Here is a 25,663-nt window from a genome sequence, read left to right on the forward strand (position 1 = left end):
TGCTGCTGTCTCTTTCAATTGCGTCTAATCAACAACCTCCACCTCGATTGTAGGGTCAAACCTGTTATCAAGCAAACAAAACCGGAGCTCATTCTTCTTTTCTGGACAACCGATCGATCCAAACCGTGGAGAGGCCCTCCAGAACAGAGATGGGGAGCTTCGTCTTTCAATGGTAAGTACAGTCCCCCATAAACATGCAGTGCCCGACAGGCCTCCTTCCATTTCTGTGTGGAATTAGCTATATCAACACCCTGTGTGGTGCAATTAGAATGTGTCTTGTGTTGAGCCAAGCTGACTTACTCGGGATACAGGCCGTACAGTGCGAACGAGGTGTTCGTCACTGGCACCTTCGATGATTGGGGGAAGACGGTGCGGCTGGAAAAAAAGGGCGACGTGTTTGAGAAGGAGGTTCAGCTGCCCAGCGCGGACGAGAAGGTTTACTACAAGGTACGTTGAAAGGACATCTTCAGCGACGCCTCCCACGTGCCCCGGCCGTGGCACTTGCAATTACGTTCTGGTGAGGTGAGAAGGAACACAGCTCCCCCTTGCTCAAGACAAGGATCCGTCCAAGCAGACCGGTCAGCGGGATAGAAGCTTCAGAAGCTGCAGTCAGACAGCGTTCAAAGTGCCCGTGCCCCTTGTCTAGAGCAACAGGCAGCTGTGTTTCTCGTCGCCTTCTGACACATTGCATTCCTCAGCTCATCCCCCGCGTCAGCACCAACTGACGTCATCTCACTTTCACCGCCTTCTTCCTGTCACCCCTCGCTGTCGACTACCATCCCCCTCCATCCTGTCTGAATCACCTCAGAACCACCTGTTTCCCCGTCTCACTTTTAGTTTTAAGACTACTGACGTCGGCTTTCATTCTACTCAATTGTAGTTCGTCGTTGACGGCGAGTGGATCACTGACAGCAACGCTCGAGAAGAGAACGACGGAAGCAACAATATTAACAACGTCCTCTTGCCCGAAGAAATCAAAAAGGCATCCCAGCCAGACACCTTGGAAACGTTGACCGGAGGGAATCCCGCTGCTGCAGTCATGGCTGGCGTCACTCCCGATTCCACTACAGCTGCGTTGGTTGCCGACGTCCCCAAAGCATCCGAGAGCCAGAAAGCCACTACCTCCTCAGCAGCTCCTGAATCATCTGAGACGAAGCTGGCCAAAGATGCGCCTCTCGAGAGCAACGGTGCAGTCCCAGGCACCTTTCCAGAAACGCCGGCGAAGGAAACCGAGCAGTTGTCGGTAAACCCGACCGCTGCGTCGAGCGGGTTGGGTAAGCCGGAGGAGCCGAAGCCGGGAGAATCTGCGCCAGACTCGAGCACTTGCGACCCAAAAACGGTCGAGTCTGCCAATACCACGGACAAGGAGGGCTACGAGAAGAATGCTATCTATCCCGAGGTTCCGGGCTTAGGACCTGAGGCTTCCAAGCCTGTCCAGGCTTTTGCGGTTCCTCCTGTGGATGAAACCCTGATTCCCGAATCCAGCCTGCCTCTGAATCCAGCGGTCTGCGACACGAACGACCCTGTAACCATCCAGTCGGCTGCTCCAGAAGCTACCACCGCCGTTCTCGCAGCCCAAGTGCTTAAGGAGTCCGAGAAGAAGAAAACTAACGGTGACGCACCAGCGGATGAGGTGCCCGACGTGGTGAAGCAGTCCATCTCCGAGGCTCGCAAAGATCCTGAGGCGGCGGCGAATGAAAAAGCAGTGGAGGAGAAAAAGACGGTGGAAGAAGAGCTTCAGAAGAAGGTAGTGCCGGAGGAAGAGGCTCCCCCGACGGCCAGTGAGGTTCCCGGTGTGGTCAAGGAGTCTCTGAAAAAAGCACGCGAGGAGCCTGAAGCGGCAGCCAACAGCGAGGCTGTCGAGGAGAAGAAAGAGGTTGAGGATCAACTGCAGAACACGGTTCCCATTACGGAATCGGCTGGCGAGCCGGCCCCAACGACGACTGCCGAGACCACATTGACAGCGCCCGCTGCGACGAACGAGTCGGCCGAGGTGTCTCCCACGACGACGCCGGCGCCACCTTCTGAGCCGATTGTGACGTCGGGGATTAGGGAGGCCAAGACGGAGGAGGTTTCGACGCCAGAGAATCAGCAGGCATCTGCCCCGGCGGATTCGACAACCCCGGACACGAAGGACAAGAAGAAGAAGAGTCGCACCAGCGGGTTCTTCAACAAACTGAAGGAGATTTTCCGATAGATGTTTCATCACGTGCAATATTCAGTTGATTGCAAGAATTGGGACCAGTTACTGCGAAGCCTTTTGACCGCGATGGTCTGATCTGTAATTAGTGCCAAGAGCCGCAGCGCGGTGGTATTGACGTGACGGACGGGTCGAATTTGAAGAAATGGAAATGGAAATGGGAACGGATATGGTATGATATGGACATGGATATGGATATGGATACCTTGTGCTGCGCTTAATTCTCTCTCGGTCGATCTATCTATTATAAGTGGTGTGGATCTGTCTGTTTAATTTTTTTTCTTGTCTGTCTGTCTGTCTTTCTTGCTTGCTTCGGTTCACCTTGTTTCTGCTCCTTAGTCACCTAGTCACTTCGTTTGTTAGGTATGTACTTAGTTGCCCGTTTCAGTAATTAATAGTCTATTTGCGTTGGTATTAGTAAGTAAGTAGCTCTCTCTAATCTATGGATTTACTTACTTTCTTGCTTGCTCTGCTCCATATATCCATGTAATCAATTAATCAGTTGATAATTCGCAGATCCAGGTATATGAATGATGACTTACCTAGGTAGGTAGGTAGGTAACAACTAACATCCGGAAGATTATTACCTACCTAGGTAGTTAGTTAATTAGTCTCTCATGGTTAGGTACCTACATTTCACTAGGTATGCTTTTCCTGCGCTTTTACTGTATGTATGTACATGTACATACATGTAGAACAGATGATATCACATATAATGAGATGAGATGAAATGAGATGAATTCCTTCGTGATTACATTACCTTTACGAATCTACATTATGTAATGCACAGTACATATGTACATGTACATACTTGATTGAGATCAAAGCGCTAATATTAATAAGAGGACAGAAGATTGATTCAAATTTACTCTATTGTACAGGGTATGTACTGTACAGCGCCATATGCATTGAATGAACAAAGAATAGCAAAACAAAACAACATGAAGGAGAAACCAAAAAAAAGGACAAAAGGACAAAAAGCAGACTCAGAATGGGAATCAAAAAAAAAAGCAAAAACAAGAAGATAATACAATACATACGGGGAAAACTAAAATAAAAAGAAGAAGGAAGACCACGTCCACGATGTGAAAACAACGAAACAACCCACTCCGCTGAGCCCAATCACTTCATCGAAAAATGCCCGTCATGTTCCATGAAGGAGGTCTCCAGCGAGGGTCCGGTTCGTTCGGTTCGGTTCATCAGGACTGAAGAAAAAAAAGAACAAGAAGAAATCCACTCCCTACACTACCACTAAGCCCGATCAACTTTCCTTGAGACAAGACGAGCAAAGCAAGGAAAGGAGGGCTTGAATGGTGTAGTTAGTTGTCATGGTTAGTGGATAGTGAAGAAAAAGAAAAGAAAAGAAAAAATAAAGACAGAAGAAGAAAAGTATAAATAGCAGTACAGGATGGATGAAAAGAAACAAAACAAAGCAAAGAAAAAGAAAACAGACGAGAAACATAAAAGGGGAAAGAGGGGGAAGTAAAGAAAAGCAAAGCAAAAGATATCTGTCCCTGCTTCCTTCATCTCATTTCATTCCATCATTCCTTGATCTCAGATTCCATCCAACCTTGCTCCTATAGGAATTCCTCTCAGGCCATCCCTCGGCTCGACTAACCACTCACAAACTGCCAATAAAGCCGGTCGAGCAGCGCCTGCATCTGCAGCTCCTGCGACCACTGGTGATACCACTGTCCGAGGTCAAAAGGCGAGACGCTGTCCTCACGAATGTAGTCAAAGAAATTGATTTCCGGCGGGAGAGAATGCAGGACGAGCTTCTGGTAGAGAGGAATCGAGGCCGTCATAGGGACGCCAGGGCGGATGTTCATGATGTCTTGTTCTTCGTTGGGTATGCTGGTAGCTGTGGTAACGCTGAAGGGCGGCGTTGGCAGCACAGACGCGCCGTTCGTGGCTGCTCGTTCGCTGTATCGTGCTGCTTCGGCGGCTTCGAGGGCTGCGCTGACGACCTTGTAGCCCCAGCGTTTGCCTGCTTCGTCGGTGAGAACCGTCACGGGAGGTTTAGGACGGCGTCGCGGACGGCTGCCGGCTTTGCCGCTTTTCGTGGATGATAATGATGATGGTGTTGACCGTGGAGGTACAGCAGCAGCAGGAGCAGCAGCACCAGAAGGACAGTAAGGGAGCTGGAAACAAGCAACCCGGAGGAACTTGGGATTGACAGTTTTTCTGGGGCTGGTGACAGAAGCAGTATCATCAGCAGGAGGGTTCTTCGAAGTCGCAAGCTGCAATGGGTTTGGCCATTTTTTCATTCCATATTTTTTGGCAATTTTACCAGCTGCGACGCCCTGCCTAACTGGGAGGAAGACCTTCGAGGCTGCGTATTCGTTCATATCGATGTCCTTGCTAGGGGCCAATTTTTTGCAGATGGCTTGTGGAGAGCGTTTTTTGTTGTGAAAGAGAAAGACAGTGTGAGAGAGGGCTGTCTCAAGTGAGGCAGCTCTCTGAGATATGGAGAGAGAGAGAGAGAAAGGAGTATTCCTCTGCAGACAAGTTGGTTCGCCGACAGATTCCGTCAAGAGAAGGAGTTCTTCTGAGTGTTATGCTGTAGGGAGAGGAAAGGATTATTTTCGTAGGAGTTGTTCGACAGGATGATTTGTGTGTGTGAGAGAAGGAGTAAGTTCCTGTCGTCAGGCAAGAAGGTTGTCTTCAGATGAGAGAGAGCTGGCTCCCAGCCACCAAGGACGATATCATGTTTACTCAAACCAGTATTCACTCAAGAGCCCACCTGGTAATAGGTCTTGGCGTCTAATTGCCTTATCCTGCACTATGGGTATCATGATGGAGTGAGAAGATTCTTGGCCACAGCGTGGACGTCTGGGAGGGGTAGGATTGGCTGCCAGGCTTTATTTTGTAAACATTCCCTGAAGAGTACAGCTCATTTGATATTATATCAAGTGGAGAAACTCCAAGTCTGAGACACACATAATCGAGGGGGCAGGGGCAGTCGGGACTCTGAGGCCCACTGGAGGTCATCATGATTGGCGAGATGAGAACTTGCTTGCTGTCCAGACAAAGAAATGGCATTCTGCTGACGATGCTGCCTAATTGATATCAGACTTGACGTGAGACGCAAAGAGCTCCTAATTTCTACATGATATCGTTCAGGACCATCGGGTTGTCAACATGTTGAAGAAACACGACAAGCTGGTATCGTCAAGTCTCAAGCTCTCTCATCGAACACATCAGATCGGTATGAAGTTGCTGATCTCTCCGTTCAGCCTAACCGGATATGCCAGCAATCTGGAGAGAAAAAAGTTAGTAGATGTCTTCGTTTATAAACGAATCAGTGTCGACAATATGTTTCCTCTTTTGGTAAGTAAAGATCGGATGAGTAGCTTTCGTGAGACTCGTGAAATACAAATTCTAACATCGGACGACTGAAAAACAGATACGTACTCGCTCCCTGTCTTTGTCGCCCAGCATCCACAGAAGATCGAAGCCGGCCAGCATATGATCTACATCGTCGTCAGCCTACACTGTCATTCCATCAATTGAAGATCCCACATACCCCAGCCAAGAGAAACGTGAAAAACCCTAAGAGTCGTTCAGCATGATATCCAATGCAGGAATTGACTTGCATTTGGCTTCGTCTTATGCTGGCGACTTACCCAAGGTCGGACCAACCACCTTGCAGCGACATGGGTTCTGATCGGTTCCAAACTGGAAGCAGATCGGGAAGATGGGTATGAAGACCATGGTCTCTAATGCTCCTCTCACGAGATCTCAATCTGGCCAGAGCTGCAATGGATAAACCGGCAAATGATTGCAATTTAGCAGATTGACACCACGCAACGAGACCTGGGGTCAGAAGAGACTTTGCGGATAGAATGCAGAGGTGCAGCATTCCATGGCTGAATGTTAGTCATCATGACGCTGTCACCGTGAAGATCGGTGGAGCTCCTGCCATATCCAGCAGCACAGGCATTTGAACCTGCCATTGTCAGTGAATTAGCATCACACCACAAATTGGATTTTATTGCGCAACAGACGAGAAAACCACGCTGATGGCGAGATTAAACAAGTTACTTGAGTATTTTCAGCGACAATCTATCGCCCTTTTCATTCTGCGGCTAGGGAGGAGGTTGAGATTAAGTTGGCGGCAAAAGCGGAGGATCCATCGACGCATCGGATGCCGCCTAGGCCGTCAAACCCTCTTCGTTCAATACTGCTATTCCAACAATGACCTGATATCAATGAAATGGAAAATTGACGGGTATTATGCCTCCTTGGATTCCTTCCTATGAAACAACTCTCCAAGTTTGCTAACTATGAATCGATAGGAATATAGGGAAAAGGATAAAGTGATCCATGAATACTTAACGATGATTCCCTTTACAGCATACCATGCTAGATGCAACTCCTCGCTAAACAAATTGAATCTGGATTAAATTAGCCCAGAGTGGATAACCTCCCTTGTCATATTTCTCCACCGCTTAAATCCGGTTCCGAAGCAGTCGACATGGTGAATACTCACCTTCGCTTTCTGCTCAAATCACTTTCATTCTCGCTATTTTCTCTCTACCGGCTTTTCTTGAACTCAGCTGCTCAAGATTCCTGACGCAATTGGAGAAACTGCAAACGGAATACATGGAGGAAAAAGTGCCACCTGCACTTTGCAGCAAGAAATAGCCTCCCAGCCAAAACGACGAATCGAGATGTCATGATCCAAGCTCAAGGCTAGCCTTCTCCAACGGTTGTCTCGTTCGATTTTGAAAGAGACTGGAAATTCCTCACACGACCAGCCAGGTGATCCTAAGTAGGCTCCGCGATGTGTGCTACTCTAACCTTTAGCATACCGGGCTGGTCCTCCTGAAAGGATTCTACGATGCTTTCTTTTGGTAGTCTCATGCTTCTAGTGGCATCTCCAAGTTTGATTAGCCTATCAGTTGACCTGCTATCTAGGTCCCTTATGTCCTCTACTCGACAGACTTCTGTTCGATATGCTGAGGACGATCCTTTCCTCTCATTACCCTTCAGAGTCGGTTCTTCTTTCTGCGACTTCTGAATCTGCTTCTAACCACGCAACAATTCCATTGCGAACAGTGTAGTACAGACTTGGATCAGCTGAGCGACAAGCCACTGGATTATGTGCCACCGCTCTCTGCCAGTGCATGGTCCTCTCTACTACGACGTCAGCATGTTTTATATTGGTGTCAGTTGGAGAAAATGCTCGAGTAGAGGTACATTTCTGGCCCGACAGTTCCTTCACTGTACCGGTGCATATGCAACTCCATTCTAGATATGGATGGATATCATGAATACTACTTCTGCAAGTTCATTCTTCATTTATAGTCGTACGAGTACTCTGTACAAAGAGTTACCTTGTCCAACATGCATCGGCACTTCTGTTGCACGCAGCTGAATCCTTACTCAGCTGACCCATATCTACGCGGGCACCCGCAGTCTGTCCACTAGTGATCAGTACTGTATAGGGTATTATGTAGTACTCGTGGGAAATACCAAATCGACTCAGCAGCAAGTTTGTCACTGCGTGTAACTACCCCGCCCGGGGCTGGATTCACTGCAGATTAGGACGGAGCGTAACAAGCACTAGATAGCTGGAGGGATCTGGTAAGGCGTAGTCTTCGTTTCCCTCTCCTGTGATTAATTTATTATTAGCCAGGGGCAGGCGATCTCTGACTCGCTCTGCTGACAGGGTGGATCGCTGAACCGCTGGTTCGTTCCCGCTTGCTGCAGGGCGCCCTCGTCATCCCTCATCACGCCGCTCGGTCTCGTGTCCCTCCGCTTCCTCGCCCGTCCTTTTCTTTCTTCCTTTTTTCTTCTTTCTCCTGTCGCTAACTCGACTGCTTCTTTCGCGCGAATCCTTCACGGGTCTTCTTTTTAAAGAATCTCTCTTCCCTTGCTGGAGTCCACTCAGACGCCGTAGGAGGACTGTGTGGTTCCAGTTTATTTATTTTTAGATACGCCAGGCAGCAGATTTGTTTGGCTTCGATCGCAGCAGCCTCATCGGGTTTGCAGAACACGCCACCAACGTGCAGGCGCAGCAGCAGCCAGTCGGAGACCCACAGATACACAGACATCCCAGCCACAAGAGAATCCCTGATTGTCGGTGTCCTGTGCTGGATCCACCCTTTAAAACCTACCTAATTGTCGATCGTTGTCGCCCTCCCCGCATTCTTTCGAACTATCGATCTAATCGAACGTTACGAGCTTATATCATCACGATTGAAGTGTGACCAACGATATTTCCTGACAAAGACGAACGAAACATCGATAGTCCATTAATTTCTTTTTTTCACATATTTCTCCAACGGACGATCTCGAAGACAATTCCGTATCGTACAAGTCGAGTAAACAGATAAATTGAGCAGAAAAAAAACAAAGTTCGACGAGACGATACAATGGCCACTCAGAATCTGATACCTCTCTTGATTCTCCTCGTCGTCGCAGGCTTTTTAGCCGCTTTCGGGTTCATGCTGTACAGCATCGCGCAGAGCGTGGGTCAGACGACGCGCGAAAAGATGGAGAAGAAGCACGTCCTGTTCAGCAGGGACGGGATGAAGGTGGGCGTGAAGGAGTTGAAGGACGAGGATTACAAGGATCGGAGTCAAAGGTCGGTTGCATTATCATCCAGCGATCATTCATTCATTCATTGGCAGAGCCGAGCCCAGCCGCTGGGCTGACTCCGAGAAAAGAAATACCTAACTGACGGATATCCAACAATTTCTAGCATCCTGGTCAATATCTGGAACTACTCCTCGTTCCCGGCATACAAGAGCCGGCTTTGGGGCAACGGAGCGGCTGCTGCCTCATCGGAGCATGCGAAGCTTGACAAGAGAAAACCTTGAGTACAACAATTCCCCGAGAGAGATCCGTCTGTTTGTAAAAGATGCTAACATGTCCACCTCGCAGACATGCTCATTAAATCAAGAACGAATGAATCATACAATGTTTGCCATTATTGAACGGGCAGACCATATCATCTTTCAACCTTCTCCAGATGCCATGTTTTTCCAATATTCCAATTCCGATCCAATTCTACCGCGACCCTGAGGGAAGCGAATATGTGTAGATACATCGGAACGTTGGGCTTTCTTAGACCCTTTTGGTTGAGAATGGGTACACCTTACACCCATACGTGTTCGAAACCGAGCCTAGAAGGCCTTTTTTTCCCCTTCTTCCCCTTCTTCCCAGTCTCTCAACGACACGCTTCAAACGGTCCTGTTCGGGATGATCGTTCTCCCGCTTATCTCATTGTCAGTCACGCTGTGTCAATCTTAATTACTTAATTGTTTCCTGTATTATGCGGTAGGTTGTATGTATGTGCGTGTGTAACTATGTGTGTGTATACTGTACTTTACATATCTGATTTTATGTGTTGATGCACTCTCACTCTTGACTAATTTGATTGATTTGTATGCTCTTTTAAAAGCCCTTTTTTTTTGCATTCCTGTTAAGCTTTTCTAAACTAATAATATACGAATTCATTCATATGAAAATGCAAAAAGGCCATTATTCTTAATTATTATTATCAATTATTATCAATAGTACGTATCTCTATGGTCAACCATTACCTATGCATACTACTACTACTACTTCTACTACTACTTCATACCGTCTAGCCATCGATGGGATGGGAATTATTTGTTTCAAGGGTATTGTATTTATATTACATTCTAAGTAAATAAACAAATAAATACTATACTATATGTACCGTCATATATCATCGAAGCAGGCTGCCTTCCCCCCTGCTAATGTCTACGCACCAATCGACTCATAGTACGAGTATGGCTGGTTGAGGAGGTAGTACGGGTACGGCTGCGGCCCGACACTGCCGCCATACCAGATCGGCGCGGACAGGTTGGTCGGCGTGTCCTCGCGCTTCTGGTCGCTGAAGACGTACTCGAACGTCTTGGCCCACTGCACCCGGTTGTTGAGGCCCTCCAGGTCCCAAAGCTCCTGCAGGAAGTGCAGCATCGACGAGTGCGTGTAGGCCGAGTTGTTCGCGTAGCTGGTGCCCTCGTCGTGGATCAGCGTGTTGGCCGGGATCCAGGGCGAGATGAGGAAGGCAGGCACACTGGAATCCGTTAGTAAAGATATACATATGAACAGAATTCCTGTTTCGTATCGCAGAGTACCTATGTAGGTACTTACCGAACACCAAGACGGGTAAAGTCGTAGGTCACGTTATGACCGTCCGACATGCCGCTGAACGTGATGTTGTCGTCGGGGGCAGGAATGTTCATCGGCGGAGGCACGTGGTCAGCGAATCCACCGTGTTCGTCAAAATTGAGAATAATCAAACTAGAAAGGTCAGTGATTCATATGTAAACGGGTCATGTGAGGTGCCTACGTATTGTCCCAGTACTGGGAGTTGCGAACCGCATCGTACACATGCTTGATCAGCAGCTCTCCGGTGGCCAAGTTGCTCAGCGGGTGCATCGACGTGATATTGCAGCACTCCGGGTTGTAGTACGCGAACTGGGGCAACGTGCCCTCCTGCAGGTCGCGGTAGAACTGGTCGGCGTGGACAATGTTTTCCATTGCATTGTCCTGAACCCACTTGTACATGAAAGAGTCGATGATATCCGTCTCATAGTACTACGCGTCCGTGATCAGCAAAGACTCCATTTTGGCCCGGTACAGTCACTTACGTTCTTCCAGGTGATGTTCTTCTTGCTGAGGGCCTCGAAAATGGACGTGGCACAGCTGACACCCGTCACATTGTTGAACCAACCCGCCGCCTGGTTGGTGTTGTCCACAAAACCACATGTCGTCCCAGCGGTCGCGAATTGGCGGTTAGTGTTGGTCGGACCAGGATGTTCGGCATACTGTTTCGTCCACAAGTCAGCCGGCCACTCCTCACGCATTGGATTCAAAAGAGATCATGAAGGCTTACGTAGGAGTCAAAAAAGGCAAAGTTCTGGGCAATCTCGACCAATGTGGCGGTCTTCTTCTCGTCGTAGGCCTTGATCACAAAAGACGCCTGACCAGGGGTCCCCTGGTATTTCTCGGACTGACGCTCGATGAACCCTCCCATATTCGGGACCGAGTCCTTGGTCGGGTTCCAAGTCCGGTAGATCTCGTAGGAGGTGCCTGCGAAGTTGTGGTCTGGGTCCCTCAAAGGCACCTCTCCCTCGTATGGTTCCGCGCAGATCAAGATAGGCTCTCCCCACACGGTCCAGTTGGGGTTGGTGTACTCGTTGCAGAAGGGCTTCCCCAGGTTGACCAAGTTATCGATTCCCGGATGGAAGGTCCAGTATCCGGCGATGTTGTCAAAGGAGTGGTTCTCCATCATGAGGTAGACAACATGCTTGATCTAAGGCCACGCAACAGTGAGCATCGACATGATCAGTCAATTCATTATGATGATTTCCTTACATTTTTCTTGATATTGTCCCAGGGACTGTTGGCCCTGGGCGCTGGCAGGGCAGCACCCGCCGCAGCCAAGGCGACGATGGTAGTCGCAGCAAGTGTTGACTTCATTGTGCCTCGCTACTCTACTGCCGCTGGATAGTGGAGAAGGAGTTCTGGCGTTTCTCTGTCGAAGGCTGGTCTCATGCTGTCGATCTCAGACCAGCCATTTTATAATGCCCCGGGTCGACCTCCCAGCCTCCAGGTCGGTTGATTCCGATATCACACACGGCATCCTTCCGAGGCCCGGCTGTCATTACCTCTCCACATCACTAAAAAGGCTTGTCCTGACGAAAATATCGTCTAGCCTGCTGTGCCTCGTCCTCGGTGCACGTGCACCCGCGATTGTAAGTTCCGCCGCGGGGCCGACCGGAATAATGGCGGAAACTTCGGTAGAATGATTCTGCGAGACGCTGAGAGGGCAGGAAACATGTAAGCAAGTGGTATAGTACAAAAAAAAAAAGGTGGGCAGAGATTGGAGAATGGCTAGAAGGAGGGCAGTATCGGATCAGATAACCGGGTTGGTCGCATTCTAGACTATATCCAACGGACAATTTCCCACGAGGCTAAGCCGCTTTCTTCTACCGTTGCCCCACTCTGCTGTTATCAAGTTGATCAGCTGCAGGGTTATGCAACAAGAATCTGTCTGCTCGTAAATAGATAATAATAGTAGTTAAGAATAAAACAACAATAATGCGAAATCCTTACATTAATAGAAAAGGATGATGATCATGCCTAATTTCTTCTGACGAGTGACTTGGTATGATAGTTATTACTTGCTGACAGATGTCATAAGACGCATCTGACGGCCTTCCAATGGATCCAGAAAATAATAGTTGGGCTGGGTCCTGCTGACATATGACTACATGCCCAGGTAGGCAGTCGAGGTAGCAGCTAGATAGCCGTCGCAGCGATGATCTCGATCAAGCGATGCTACCTTTCACAGATCATTTCCCTACAAATTCCCCAGCCTCCGACATTTACGATATCAGAAATTTTTCTCCAAGCATATGACTCAATTCAGAGCTAACAGATAACCCATGTCTGCGGAGGAGATAGTGCATGGACCTGCCACTGATAACAATGCATGTAGTATGCGGGATGGATCGAGTCATGAAACCATCCCCACAGTCCAAATTGGTCCAGAAGGCCAGATCCGACGGCACAAATACCTCAATTTAGCTGACGCAATGGCTACAGACGGGTGACAGTGTAACGCGGCGAGGCGATAGTAAGCACTCTGTGCTCTGTACTCAGTACGGGAGCCTTCCGTGGGAGGCAGGCGCGGTCCATGACGGAAGGAAGAAGGAGCGCCTTCCAAATTGCTACCTAACGGCCTCTCCTAACCCTACGCACATCATCTTACGGCAGGAGGCTGGCCCTCTTGTCGCGTGCCTGCCTTCTCGGGTCTGGTTGGGCAGCTGTTCCTGGCTACCGCGCTAGCCGGACTGGGCAGGAACCCGCTGAGAAATGGCCGACACTGGATTGGCCAGTAGGCAAAGTTAAATGGGGACAAGCATCTGGATTCCGCGCCAGTTCCCCACCCGGTGGGATCAAGCGCGCTCCTGGCCCGGGGATGGCTGGCGAGGTTGGACCAATTGCAACGTCGTATCTTGGCAACGTGCTACAGAGATGCGATATGATGAGATATCTCACCGTGCACGTTGACCCCTCGATAGGCTCTCGTCCGCGGGGCCAAGCCCGCATCCTCGCCCCGGCGGGTCGGCTGCCAAGGGCTTATCGGAGGATACTGTGGAATCTTGCTCTTGTATCGCCTTCCCTCTTGGGCCAGGCATCAGAGCCTAGATGAGACTGTCGGACAGGAATGCCAACCACTGTCCCGATGATTAGGCCATTTGCCGTCGAATTCCGCTCCCGATTTGTCGATGCTGCTTTCTTCTTTTATTCTTTTAACTCCTTCTTCTTCGCCATGGAATAGCTAGGGCAATATCCTGGCCAGCACTCTCGTCCTTCCCTGCATCAATCTCTTTCTCCTGCATTAACGAATTTCCAAGAGCCCTGAATCTGATTTAAGGGCACATCATCAATCTCCCATCCTTCTCGTGAACCTGGTTGCGAAGAGCAATCATGTCGCTCTCAGTGAAGAATTTCTTGGCTCAGTACTCGCCAGTGTCCGGAACCGAGTTTACAGATTCGGAGAAAGACTCGAGAGAACCGCTGGGAAAGGAAGTGGGCGACATTGAGTCCGCGCCGTCGGGCTCGTCTGAGAATCAGATTGAGAAAAGGAGCTTCAAGATTGTCGATGCGCGCGTCGTATCAGATGCCATCATCGGGCTGTCTGACGGCATGACCGTCCCTTTCGCCCTCACGGCTGGTCTGTCGACTTTGGATGACACCAAAGTCGTTGTATTTGGCGGGTTGGCAGAGCTGATCGCTGGAGCCATCTCCATGGGATTGGGAGGATACCTTGGTGCCAAGAGCGAAGAGTAAGCAAGATACCCTTAGCTTTCGCTTTTTTTCAATCGGCTGTTAATTGGACTATAGAGAGTCATATCGCGCAACGCTGAAGCAGACGTGCCAGCAAACTGCCACCGACCCGTCTGCCACGGCGAACATGATTTCCGACATCTTCGCCCCATATGATCTTCCCGCACATGTCCTCTCAGAGCTGACGACTCACCTCGGTTCCTCTCCCAACTTGCCGTCGTTCCTGATGAACTTCCACCACACCCTGCCCGAGCCATCGGGTTCTCGGGCCTTCACATGCGCCCTGACCATCGCCCTGGGCTATTTTGTCGGCGGCTTTGTGCCGTTGCTGCCGTACTTCTTCGTCGGGCCGCACGAGGCGATGTATGCGCTGTGCTGGTCCATCGCGACCATGATCGTCACCCTTTTCCTGTTCGGATACGTAAAGACGTGCTTCGTGTCGGGGTGGAAAGGCACGGGGAACGTCCGACGGGGGTTGATAGGAGGAATCCAGATGGTGCTCGTGGGAGGCGCTGCTGCCGGAGCAGCCATGGGGCTGGTCAAAGCTTTTCAAGCTTTGGCATCTGAGTCTTAGGACAAGTATGATTAAGATATGTACTGTATATATATGTATTTTCTTTGCGGCGTGTAATCTTTTCTGTTTCTTGATCTATAAGAGTTTGGGATAAGGCGTTTGGGTGTATGATAAGACATTTAGGGCTAGGCAATGGTCATTGATAAGATCTGACTGACAATCAAGAATGACTATTCGGATGAATCAAGAGATAGAGCCATATGTTATTACGAAAAAATCGCTAAGTGCGGGAATCTTGTGCTACATGTACCTGCCTACCTGGTAATCTATAATAGGCTTGCGGGTGTCACCTACCATCACCTCGCATTCATCTCTGACTCAACTGGTTGATTAGACGAAATCTCTGTAATGTCATTTAATTCTCCCTCGCCCTTGCTGCGCCAGTCCACCGCCCAAAAAGCCCTCACAAGCCACGTGTCGTTCCATGACCAATCCAGTTGATGAAAAATTACGTTCATGGACACAAGACACATACTTTCAAAAATCCTGCAGTATTGCTGGAGTGGCGAGTCTGCTTGCTGGATCAGAGATGTTGAAAGAGGATGTGATTCCCATGGGCTCGGAGTGGTGCGATGACATGGAATTGAAGAAGCGCAAACGCTAAATAACACAATGCAGAATAGATCTTGCAGAAATTAGCATATCAATATAGAATAATTGTATCTTCGACAAACATCCAAACAACATGATAAGCAAACATTTCCTCGCAAGACAGCATGGCAAAAGGCTGAACTAAGTGCAAACATCCGGAGATTTGGGCTTTTGTCCACTGCGACGACTTGCACCCAGTCATTCTGGTCCTTTTTTTCCCGATTAGGGGTAATAAGGGCCCGACATAAACGCTGAAAGGATCCGCTTGAGGAAGGGTCGTGCTTGAGTCGTGCGGACAAGACTCGAGGACTATCGCATTCGCTAAGTTCCCTAATATTTGAAGCGCCGATGTACTAATAAATGCGAACTTGTTTTGCGGGTCTTGAAGACCCAGGTCGATCTTCAAGTAGTCATCTCCAGAAGCAACTCTCCAAACCATCTTCAACTCGGGAAAAGATTAACCGGCCCATTCACACCACTCTCCGGGGCTGTAATAGGAAGAGCATAATCTATGTACGGGTAAATCCCACCAAATCCACCACGTTTGTAGATATTGCCATTGTAGAATAATTGGCCAGGAGCCCATGATAAAGTCAAAAAGCCTCTCTTCTGAAGACTTTGTGTTTCATATAGTTTTGGGTAGACAACTTGGCCGTAAAAGTTCGGGATTACCCAACCGGCTTTTTGCAAATCGTCGTGAACGTCATGTCCAATCAAACTCAGAGCCCAATCCAGCAAATGGGAGATCCCAATTGATTGATGAACCCCCCTTTGAAGAATAATACCGATAGCAGTTCTGAGTTGAGACCTTTGGGTGGCATCCACATGTCGCCCTGATTGCTGATGATTGAAATGCACGAGAAGATTCGCTGAATTATCAAATAGAGATAAGGCGAGAACATCTGCTGCAAACGAAGCCAAGTCTTCGAAGAAGCGAGTGACAGCATTTTTGATAATTTCCGAACGGGTCATTGGTACAACCCGAGCATTAACATTGCTCTTTGAGATCTTTAAGGTGTAGCTTCACAACAGGCATATCTTCAATCAAGAGACCATCCGGCAGTAATTGCAAGGAGGCTTGCTCCTCCAGGCCAAGGAGTCTCTTTAGCATATCTGAAATGTTTATGTCGCTGGCAAAAGGACATGTCACAAGTTTCAGCCTTTCTTCGTCGCTCGGCAGTGTTTCCGAAAAGTTCCCTCGCCCTTTTTGGTGAGACGACTGATTGGAGTAAGTGGGATAATATGCAAATTGAAAGGTTCGTGATGACTTGCTTCAAGGCGAACGAGAGAGCCACTTCAAAGGCGCTAAGACCAATCCTTGTTGAAAGTTCACACTCCCTAACTAGCCAATGGCCGTATGTCTCGATACTTACCATACCAGAGTACGTCTCTGGACTTTGCCCGGCTTGGATCAAATCAGGGACTCCAACTTCTTTTCGGACCGTGATTTCAATTCCCCAAGAATACCTGACATCCTTGTCGATCACAACTGTAACTCTGGAAGTAGGCTGCTCCAGAAGAGCAGTACCGTCTGTGAAGTATATTGATGGCGGAAGGTTTAGACACCATTTCGTGAATGCAACGACCCAGGGAGCGCAAGTGGTTGTTTTAATAATAACTGAATCAGCGTCTCCAACGCGACTCAGTTGTCGGAAGGCGTCTACTAGCTTCTCCAAACCGTTTGTGTCCGGATATAAAACGCAACCTTTCCATAAATCATGTGCCTGCGGCGCTGATAAAGCCGTTGACTCGGTGAGAAAGATTTGGTAGCCCAGAACAAGGTCAGCAAATCCACATCCCACGCATCTGTGCTCCAAGCTAGCTACAAGGTCTTTGAGCTGTGTGGCTGTCGGAAGGAGTGTTTTATCAGCTGCTGAGCTCTTCAGCATAGCTGCAATGGTGTTGCCACTTTGGAAAGGCCCGATGGTGGTAACAAGAGCCGCTGCAAGCCCAAGAAACTGAACTCCCGCTAAGCTTCGCACCAAGTGGGCCGCGCAATCAGTCGGCGAGTATCCTACAACGGCGGAGAGAAAGCGAATGGCTTTAGGTTTCCTTGTCTTTTTAACAAAGATCCTCGATTTTCCTGCATATTTCAGGGCAGATAGCAAGGGTGGCACCAAAACGCTCGCAAGCTAGGAGGGCCAATAAGTGGATATTATTCTCTGTAGCAGTTTTGATGATGTCTCGAGTTAGAGATTGCAGAACTTGCAGATTGATCTAAGGACCACTGTAACTGTAGTGTGCTTAAATCCATGGTCTAGTATGGTCAAGTTTTGAGCTTTGTTAAGCTTCTCAGAGAGGGAAATATGTGTTGTGGTAAAATAATATGGAGAGATGGCGATGCAGGCTGCCATCTCAACGAGATAAGTGGGGTAAAGGCTGAAAGTTATGCTGGAATTTATGCTGAGCAGGTGAATATCTGGTCATTCTAGAAAATGTTAGGCAGCAGGAGTAGAAGCACCTAAAAGACCCTAGCAGCTAATCAGTGTGCTAGTTCACACCTACTCCGTAGTAAGTACTGACTGCACAGAATACATATATTGATTTACTTCGGGAAAACGCCCCTATTCCAAAGACGGTATGTATATCACGCAGGGAAAACTCCTCTGTAGTGAACTGGTATTATAATACTCTGTACTGTTCAACTAACAAAATAAGTAATATTTACAAAATTGCCCATATAGATTAGATAGTAATAATTAGTTAGGGGGGCAAAAAAATGAGCCCAACCCGACTCGAACGGATAACCTTGTGATCTGGAGTCACACGCGCTACCAATTACGCCATGGGCCCAAACCCTGATTTCTGGGGCCAGCAGAAGGATTCATGCTCGGCAAGTAAATCCTACAATTGAACGGGTCTTTCTTAATTAAGCAACTGGAGAAAGATTCTTATACAATTCTCTACTAGATTCAGATATGACTCTGGCATGATGCTGATAATGAGATCATCAAAACCGAATGAATTATTCGCCACACTGGCATCTTCCTTTCCTTTCTAGGAGGAGCGGTTGATTCAGTATCGGAAGAAATGTATGAACTACCCGCCTGTCGTACTCTTTCTTTTTTCCATCTTGGGAATGTCACCACAGCGCCGCAGAACAATACGGAGTACACAGTAGCGTAAAGCTCTGCCATCATTTTATTTTAACCTGTCTCTCGGTGGGCTCTCTGGGACAGAATCTCGAAAATTGTTGTTAAGGCCGATGGAGAAAAATTTGTCCAAGTCACGGGCACAGAATTCCTTAGGTGGATAAACTATCAAGTCTTTCCATCGAATGTGCCAATATTAATATTTAATCGCTTTCTTTCTGTGGTAATTGGAAATACCGTCGCTGGGAATTCACAGAATATTACTACATGGCTAGATCCTTCATCCGTGGGTGAATTCTTTCCTTGGGATCACCATTACATGTGTGGCGATAGACTGAGAATTGAGACTGAACGGAACCAAGAATACCTAGGTTTGATGAGTTTTCTCTTGTAATAGCGAACCATTGGGATTCGAGTGAGCCATCATGGCATCCTGCAAAGCATTCTCGTCAGTAGGTTAGGTCGGTTCGCAAAACTGAATGATCGTTACGTTTGTACAACGTTCTTCCGTGTCCTGGTCACAAAAATCTACTCTGAAGTCTGATTTCTTCAGGTCGCTCGTCGTTCAGTTCCCTTTTTTATTTTTCGGAATACTCCATTGTAATTATTACCCTTTCGACAGATAGCCGTGCTCCCTCATAGCCACAAACAAGTATCTCTGAGAAAATTTCGACCTGATTCACTCCAGCCTGCTTCCATTACGAGAAACGTGGGGGGGGGGGGGGGGAAACCGTAAACATGTGGTCCATAAGAGGAAAGACTTACTTCATGACAAGGCAAAGAAAAGAAAAGATCAACCAGATCAAGAACTGTGCCCTGATTCCGACAAAGACCCCTGGCAATGGGATGGACCTGTGGTCTGTCTCATAAGGTGCCTTTACTTTGCTCATTCTGGCAGTTTCAAACATGTGGATAACGAGGGTGAGGGCAAATATTTTCGCAAGACCCATTTGTAATGAACGATGTCGATCTGTCATTTTTATTTAGTTAGCGTTGAATGTTTTTTCTCAAACGGGGAAAAGAGACAGGGTACAGGTTGTATGTCAGGATAAGGTAGATGACCTATTGCCGTTTCTCAAAGGGCAGACCCAAAATCGGATATATCATCTTGAAAAGCTTGCCGTGGAATATGCGAATGGCCTGTCGAGTCCAACGGTGAAGAACAAATGTCTAAAGGGGACCTGTCGATCCATACAAATACTGTCGCACAGAGCCCGAATTCAGCGTATTCTAAGTGAATACCGTCGTGGCTTGTACTGCCATACAACCGTAAAAGAGTTAGATGATGGACATTGATATGGCGATGACTCCAAAAGCTAATAGATCACCTTTTTCATGGTGACAGCAGGCGCATTCGTCCTCGTCACCGAATGGAAATTTTATTCTTGCTGTTTCGGTCCAATGCTGCCATTCTGCTTGTCCCACGCCCTTTAATTATCATCTTGTTTATCGATTCCTTGCGGAAACGAAAAAAAAAAAAGCTGGTACGATGCATCAGTTGAAAACTCTAGAAATCCTCGAACAGACTCTGGAGAGAGTTGACAGTCATGTGTCAAAAGAAACAAAGTCCTTAGGAATGGCCGGGACTGTGAAGCCGATTCCATAATCAATTAGTTAACAGTTGCATCTGTTGCTATTGATTAGCAGTCACAGAACCGGGCAAACCTCTAGAATCGCTTTTATTGACTTCGGTGGCATACACTCCGGATTAAGCATACGTGAACAGTCTGACAGTTAGGAGTTGACTAGTGTGAACATGGCCAATATTCAGGCAAAAAAAAAAGGAAGTTAACAACAGGTGTGCTTGTCAAAAATTCCCCTGGTATGTACTGCCAAAGATTACATTACATGTTGTTGTTTGGACTATGTGTACGTATACTGCAATCCCATGTAACTAGGTTGGATTATATATAAACGCAAAGTGCGGTTCATGAGCGTGCTGTACTGTACATAACAATTAAGGTTCTGCCCAGAGGAACACCTTAAAATATTATATAACCGAGAGAGAAGACTTCTGGAATTCTAAATAATTTTTTATATCTTTTTTTTTGAATTGTTTACACCTTTCCCACTAGAAAGGTTTAATTTTTTGACCATTTTTTTCCTACTGTGCTAACTTTTATATACCGCTCGGAATGTAACATAAACAGAAAAGTCGCCAAGAAATCCGGTGGTGGTGTAGTTGGTTATCGCGCTCGGCTGTAATGGGAACGGTCAACCGAGAAGTCCCCAGTTCGACTCTGGGTCACCGGATAAGGCGCTTTTCTTTTTCTCCCTTTTTTCATTTATTTTAGCTTTTTTTTTTTCATTTCATCTATTCCCCTGTACGGTTTATTTTAACTTTTTCATTTTAACTTTTTTTTATCCCTTTAAATTTCACACACTCCCTACTTGATTATATCAGTGTAATTCCACGTGACATGGTCGTCGCTTACGGAGTAATTGTCAGAAGTCAAGCTGGAGATTGCCACCAGCTATCCGTTGTCCTCAACAAGTTGAATTGTGTACCAATCTCCCATTTGACAACATTACTATACATTTAATCCACCTAGAAAAAAAAACACTTGATTAAGCCACATCATGGTGGGCTGCGAGTTGTATTACGCATAATCATCTGAGTCGCCTGCGCCTTGCTGTTCTGGCGGAAACGAAGAGTAGGGGAGGTCCAATAATGATTTCTTTTCGGTGCTGGACTGTTGCTAGACACATGTCGAGTATATATAACTAGAAACGGCAAGTGTCACTCATACAATTCTGAAATAATAGGAACGCTGAACCGGGAACAGAACTTTGCCATCACTCGAGACTACAAAGTATTCTTTCTGTACAGCATCAGACAAGATAAGATGATCAGATGATCGGATCATCGGATCTGGAATGGAACGTGGATGACTAAGCGGCGGAGATAACTGAGACGGCCCACCACGGTGAGCACGGATCAGTGATGGGGATGTACTCTGCATACAGTACACACATACTCTGTTAGGTATTCCGTACTGCGTACTCCGTATTAGTTACTCTGTACGGAGTAGTCCCAGCTGTCTTTGGACGAGTAGGTCAGGTTGACTACCATTCCTGGAGCGATGTCCTGTTTTTCAGAGGCTGGGGTGCAGTACGGAGTTAGGAACTGCCGAGTCTCCGACCGGCAACTTCAAGTCGACATCTGATGATCTGATTAGACAGTCTGCTTCTGCTCCATACACGATGCGGACGACTCCTCAAGCCGGGCTGGCCCGCCATCAGTTAATTCAGCCTGGAGGAACGAGCTGTCACCTGTGCATCCAACACAGTCGACCGTTTTATATCTTGTTCCATATATATGCCTGTCATCATCCATGGGGTGCCTGAAATAATTACGGCCCCCTCAAGAGTCAAGATTGGATGGCCTCGTTCCCGTTCCCTGTTTCGTGACGGCCTCCGGGGCGCTAAGTCGAGCAGCGTCATTCGTCGTTTTTGTAGCTCGTGACGCGGAACCGGATGGCTCGGGGGTTTGACTAGTTTGGCAGACTAACGATTCTACAGGATCGATTAATGTATGGAGTTTTATTGAAAATTGAGAAATAAGGGTCCCGCGACGCTGGTTCGCTGGTCTGAGCTTTCGTATACCAAATGCCATAATAGTCCGGTTGGCACAATCATTGCCCAGGCGAGACCGAACCATGTGCAGGGAATGTTTTGGCCCCCTGTCAGACTCGCAAAAAGCGCCGAAGATGAACAAGTTAAAAGCGTTGCACGGGCAGAGCATCCCAGTTACCGGGCGCCTCTGAGGTTATCGACTTACGTACGGGAGTCTACCTGGTTAAGCGACCGGTTGGGACTGGAACGGCTCGTTTCATGCGAGAACCGCCAATAATTAAGCTCCTGTACGTGGATTGTTACGGACAGCTCCAGAGCTGTACCAGCGGTACTCTGTACAGAGTACTCCGTAGAGTATGGTGCACAGTGTATTAATGCGATTCATAATTCGGACACAAAATAAAATAATGATTTTCACGACGAATCGGAGTCCCTATCCACTCTGCATTGACTTGTGTACTCGCAGTTATGCTGCATGCAAACTTCGCTGAGTCAGCGCCCACTTGTGCACGGCAGCATCGACTCCACTCAGTCGTGCTCCATTACCATACGGTGTACCGACTCGTACGGAGTTGGAAAAAGCCGGAAAGATAAAAAAATCTTTCACGATGGACATGCAGTTGCACTCGGAGCTGTAACTGCTGTTGCACTCTGCAGATGTACGTGATCCTTCAGTCGAGATGATCAGCATCACCCCGCACCTGCTGCATGAGCGTTCTGCACACTGTGGTTGCTCCCTCCTCCATGAGTCCATACAGAGCGTCCAGCGTCCTGATAGCCTATCTCGGTAGGCAGGCCTCAAGTGCATCACGCGACATCTGTCGCCAAAGGGAGTGACTAGCGAATGCCCAGCTCACTAGGACAATTTGGTTGGTGCATTAGGGTGTCTGCAAGACTTTTTTTTCCTTCATGATCATCGCCTGCCCGGGCAGTGGCTCTTCCGGAGTCCGTACCACCGGCTGTAAGTGAAATACGGCGTAAATAACGAGGGACGCCTCGGTCGGTCCTGCCGCCGTCATCGGGAGCTGCGGCAGGGCACATCCTGGCGCCTGACCGGCGGGAGAGCTGCAAGGCGGGCCCTGGGCGGCTAGCCAGCTTCGGACAAGCGCCAGATTAAGCGAAATTGGCGTTTTCGCAGAGCGTGCGCTGATTGGCTGCTGCAGGCAGTCAGAACAGTCTTGGCGTCAACGATAGTAGTCCCATAGTCTAGTCCCTAAGGTTCGGTAGGAAGGGTCCTAGGTACGGTGCTCCGTACAGCACTACGTAATCAGCCTGCTGGGAGCCTGGGCATGTCTGTCTCGCGCGCTGCGAGCAGGAAGAGAATTCCATACGGTCAGCGTACAGCCTGCTCCGGACCGTAATACGCATACTGTGGCTGATGCCGGCGCCTGCCTCAGCGGGCAGGCTGTGCTTCCGGGTCATCCGCCGGCGCCGAGCCAAGCCTGGCAGGCGCAGACTAGCGCCGTGACGCCACGCCCGGATCGGTGTAATACGGTGACGGCGACGGAGCGTACGGAGGCCGCAGCACCAACAATACGCCCGCTTGACCCGGTCGCCAATGACGATCGGCCTCGCTGCCGCCGCCCCCCGTCGTTGGGTCTCTGGCTCGTTTGCTGATTTCATCCATGCATTCATGATTCCTGCCAGCCCAGCCCAGCCCAGCCCCGTCCCCGATGGTCCAACGCCCTCACTTCGCTGCTGGCGATCATCCTGCTGCTTATCGTCAAAGCTTCTCCCTCCTTTTCCTCCTTCCCTCCTCCCTCTCGACCCCTTCTTCTTCCTCCCTGTGTTCGTGGTTGCCATCCTCTCGGTCCTTCGTCCTCTGCCACGCTTCGCGCGACCTCCTTGCGACCAGCTCGTGTGCTCGCCCTTGCTCGTCGCCGCTTTGCGTCCGATCGTCCGTCCAAGGGACCCGGTTGGGGATCCTGAGCTGAGGCTTTGTCGGAGTCAAACGAACTTTTGCTCCGCCAACCTCCTGTCCAGGCATCCGTGGAAACTGAAAGGGTTTGGGCACGCTCTCGAGGTCCGCCGTGGTCGACGCCAGAGAAAGAGGACCCGTCCTTGCGCTCCATCTGTTCGAAGGACCCCCTGTACGACTCCGAATTCTGCTTTGACAAAGCAGAATCGGAATTCAGAGAGCAGAAGTCATGAACCCCTCTATATCGATACCGTCATGGAAGGATCGGCCACACAACCAGTTTGCTAAGGTCCAGATTCCCGTCGTGCCATGGCGCTCCTTCAAGCTGCTGATGCCGCATCGCATGCGGCGCAAGTTACGGTCGAGATTGCGGAGTCGTGTCTCTCCTGCGTCCTCCATCGCCTCTCTCCAGACCTCCTTCTCTCCCAGGGACACGCTGCGCTCGCTACAGTCTCACCGATGGACCTTGTATGATTTCCAGTACCTGCTCCTGATGATCGTCGGCATCTTCTCCCTCTCGGTCATCCAATCTCCTGGTCCACTCGGCAAAACCGCCGTCGCCACGCTGCTCCTGACTTCTTTACTCCTCCCTGTCACCCGACAATTCTTCTTGCCGTTTCTGCCCATTGCTGCGTGGCTCATCTTTTTCTATGCTTGCCAGTATGTTGCTCCCTCGATCGCCTACGCGATTGGTTGTGATATCATACCTCGAAGACGCGGGTCTCTTCGAAGATGATGACTACCTTTTCTGAATATCTGTTGCTGACGGGTTTTTTCCAGGTTTGTTCCCCCAGAATGGCGCCCTGGCATCTGGGTCCGCGTCCTCCCGGCCCTCGAGAACATTCTATATGGCGCCAATATCAGCAACATCTTGTCTGCCCACCAGAATGTGGTGCTGGATGTCTTAGCCTGGATTCCCTACGGGTTATGCCATTACGGAGCTCCGTTCGTGTGCTCCTTGATCATGTTCATTTTCGGGCCGCCCGGGACGGTTCCGGTCTTTGCCAGAACCTTTGGTTATATCAGCTTGGCGGCCGTCGCCATCCAGCTGGCCTTTCCATGCTCCCCGCCTTGGTACGAGAACCTCTATGGTCTGGCACCAGCCGATTATTCGATGCCTGGCAATCCAGCCGGACTGGCTCGCATCGACGAATTGTTTGGCATTGACCTCTACACCTCCGGATTTCACGCCTCGCCCGTCGTGTTCGGCGCCTTCCCGTCTCTCCATGCCGCAGATTCCACTCTGGCCGCCCTGTTCATGAGTCACGTCTTTCCCAAGCTCAAGCCGCTGTTCGTGACCTATACCCTCTGGATGTGGTGGGCCACCATGTACCTGTCTCACCACTATGCCGTCGATCTCGTCGGAGGTGGTATCCTGGCTGCCGTGGCCTTCTATTTTGCCAAGGCTCGATTCCTGCCGCGAATTCAGCCTCACAAGCGATTCCGTTGGGACTACGACTTTGTTGAATTCGGCGATGCTCCGGAAGAGTACAGTTACGGCCTGGCCAACTTCGATGGTGACGCCAGCACGGATACCGAAGAGTGGACTGTGGGGTCATCCTCTTCCATCTCCTCTGGCTCTCTGAGCCCGACGGATGACCATCATCTCTGGGAAGGGGAGACCCTTGGTTCCAACTCCGACCTCGAAGTCGGTCGCTAAACCACCTCCACTGTGATCGATCTCCATCACATCCGACGTGGATATAATACACTATGGTCGACACCGTCCCCCGTCGGCCCGCCATGCATTGATTTTGATTAGCGGTGTTGCTCGTTGACGCATTTTCTAGCCCTGTTACGACCTTTTTTTTTTCGCATTCGGGCACTTTTTTTTTTCTGATACGCATTTTGTAATAATGTTTTTTCCCCCC

General features: G+C 49.0%; 10 protein-coding genes across 10 annotated transcripts; 4 read left to right on the forward strand and 6 right to left on the reverse strand.

Annotated features, from left to right (window-relative positions):
- Positions 1-149: 149 nt before the first annotated feature.
- T310_1236 (uncharacterized protein) lies at positions 150-2,197 on the forward strand (the record flags this gene model as incomplete). Its single annotated transcript, XM_013475929.1, has 3 exons — positions 150-172; positions 312-447; positions 881-2,197. The coding sequence occupies 3 exons, from the start codon at positions 150-152 to the stop codon at positions 2,195-2,197; spliced, it is 1,476 nt and encodes a 491-aa protein (XP_013331383.1).
- Positions 2,198-2,571: 374 nt separating this feature from the next.
- Positions 2,572-4,548, reverse strand: T310_1237 (uncharacterized protein; the record flags this gene model as incomplete). Its single annotated transcript, XM_013475930.1, has 6 exons — positions 2,572-2,599; positions 2,657-2,669; positions 2,743-2,791; positions 2,890-2,970; positions 3,012-3,029; positions 3,826-4,548. 6 exons carry the CDS (start codon positions 4,546-4,548, stop codon positions 2,572-2,574), a joined length of 912 nt encoding a protein of 303 aa, XP_013331384.1.
- An 889-nt stretch (positions 4,549-5,437) lies between these two features.
- T310_1238 (uncharacterized protein) lies at positions 5,438-6,062 on the reverse strand (the record flags this gene model as incomplete). The annotated part of the gene is made up of 4 exons (XM_013475931.1): positions 5,438-5,458; positions 5,615-5,673; positions 5,727-5,752; positions 5,827-6,062. 4 exons carry the CDS (start codon positions 6,060-6,062, stop codon positions 5,438-5,440), a joined length of 342 nt encoding a protein of 113 aa, XP_013331385.1.
- Positions 6,063-7,184: 1,122 nt separating this feature from the next.
- T310_1239 (uncharacterized protein) lies at positions 7,185-8,259 on the reverse strand (the record flags this gene model as incomplete). Its single annotated transcript, XM_013475932.1, has 3 exons — positions 7,185-7,479; positions 7,540-7,642; positions 8,019-8,259. 3 exons carry the CDS (start codon positions 8,257-8,259, stop codon positions 7,185-7,187), a joined length of 639 nt encoding a protein of 212 aa, XP_013331386.1.
- Positions 8,260-8,580: 321 nt separating this feature from the next.
- Positions 8,581-9,027, forward strand: T310_1240 (Uncharacterized protein; the record flags this gene model as incomplete). Its single annotated transcript, XM_013475933.1, has 2 exons — positions 8,581-8,792; positions 8,910-9,027. The coding sequence occupies 2 exons, from the start codon at positions 8,581-8,583 to the stop codon at positions 9,025-9,027; spliced, it is 330 nt and encodes a 109-aa protein (XP_013331387.1).
- Positions 9,028-9,464: 437 nt separating this feature from the next.
- On the reverse strand, positions 9,465-11,665 carry T310_1241 (Lysophospholipase; the record flags this gene model as incomplete). Its single annotated transcript, XM_013475934.1, has 7 exons — positions 9,465-9,514; positions 9,946-10,256; positions 10,334-10,483; positions 10,533-10,780; positions 10,834-11,010; positions 11,079-11,498; positions 11,561-11,665. 7 exons carry the CDS (start codon positions 11,663-11,665, stop codon positions 9,465-9,467), a joined length of 1,461 nt encoding a protein of 486 aa, XP_013331388.1.
- A 2,016-nt stretch (positions 11,666-13,681) lies between these two features.
- Positions 13,682-14,615, forward strand: T310_1242 (Vacuolar iron transporter Ccc1; the record flags this gene model as incomplete). The annotated part of the gene is made up of 2 exons (XM_013475935.1): positions 13,682-14,040; positions 14,099-14,615. The coding sequence occupies 2 exons, from the start codon at positions 13,682-13,684 to the stop codon at positions 14,613-14,615; spliced, it is 876 nt and encodes a 291-aa protein (XP_013331389.1).
- A 1,032-nt stretch (positions 14,616-15,647) lies between these two features.
- Positions 15,648-17,095, reverse strand: T310_1243 (uncharacterized protein; the record flags this gene model as incomplete). Its single annotated transcript, XM_013475936.1, has 2 exons — positions 15,648-16,214; positions 16,580-17,095. The coding sequence occupies 2 exons, from the start codon at positions 17,093-17,095 to the stop codon at positions 15,648-15,650; spliced, it is 1,083 nt and encodes a 360-aa protein (XP_013331390.1).
- A 3,803-nt stretch (positions 17,096-20,898) lies between these two features.
- Positions 20,899-21,261, reverse strand: T310_1244 (uncharacterized protein; the record flags this gene model as incomplete). The annotated part of the gene is made up of 2 exons (XM_013475937.1): positions 20,899-20,997; positions 21,049-21,261. 2 exons carry the CDS (start codon positions 21,259-21,261, stop codon positions 20,899-20,901), a joined length of 312 nt encoding a protein of 103 aa, XP_013331391.1.
- A 2,171-nt stretch (positions 21,262-23,432) lies between these two features.
- On the forward strand, positions 23,433-25,452 carry T310_1245 (Aureobasidin resistance protein Aur1; the record flags this gene model as incomplete). Its single annotated transcript, XM_013475938.1, has 3 exons — positions 23,433-23,878; positions 23,997-24,452; positions 24,573-25,452. 3 exons carry the CDS (start codon positions 23,433-23,435, stop codon positions 25,450-25,452), a joined length of 1,782 nt encoding a protein of 593 aa, XP_013331392.1.
- Positions 25,453-25,663: the final 211 nt, after the last annotated feature.

The sequence above is a fragment of the Rasamsonia emersonii genome, assembly GCF_000968595.1.
Source record: "Rasamsonia emersonii CBS 393.64 chromosome Unknown ctg1118621759979, whole genome shotgun sequence".
In the NCBI taxonomy this organism is placed as follows: domain Eukaryota; kingdom Fungi; phylum Ascomycota; class Eurotiomycetes; order Eurotiales; family Trichocomaceae; genus Rasamsonia; species Rasamsonia emersonii.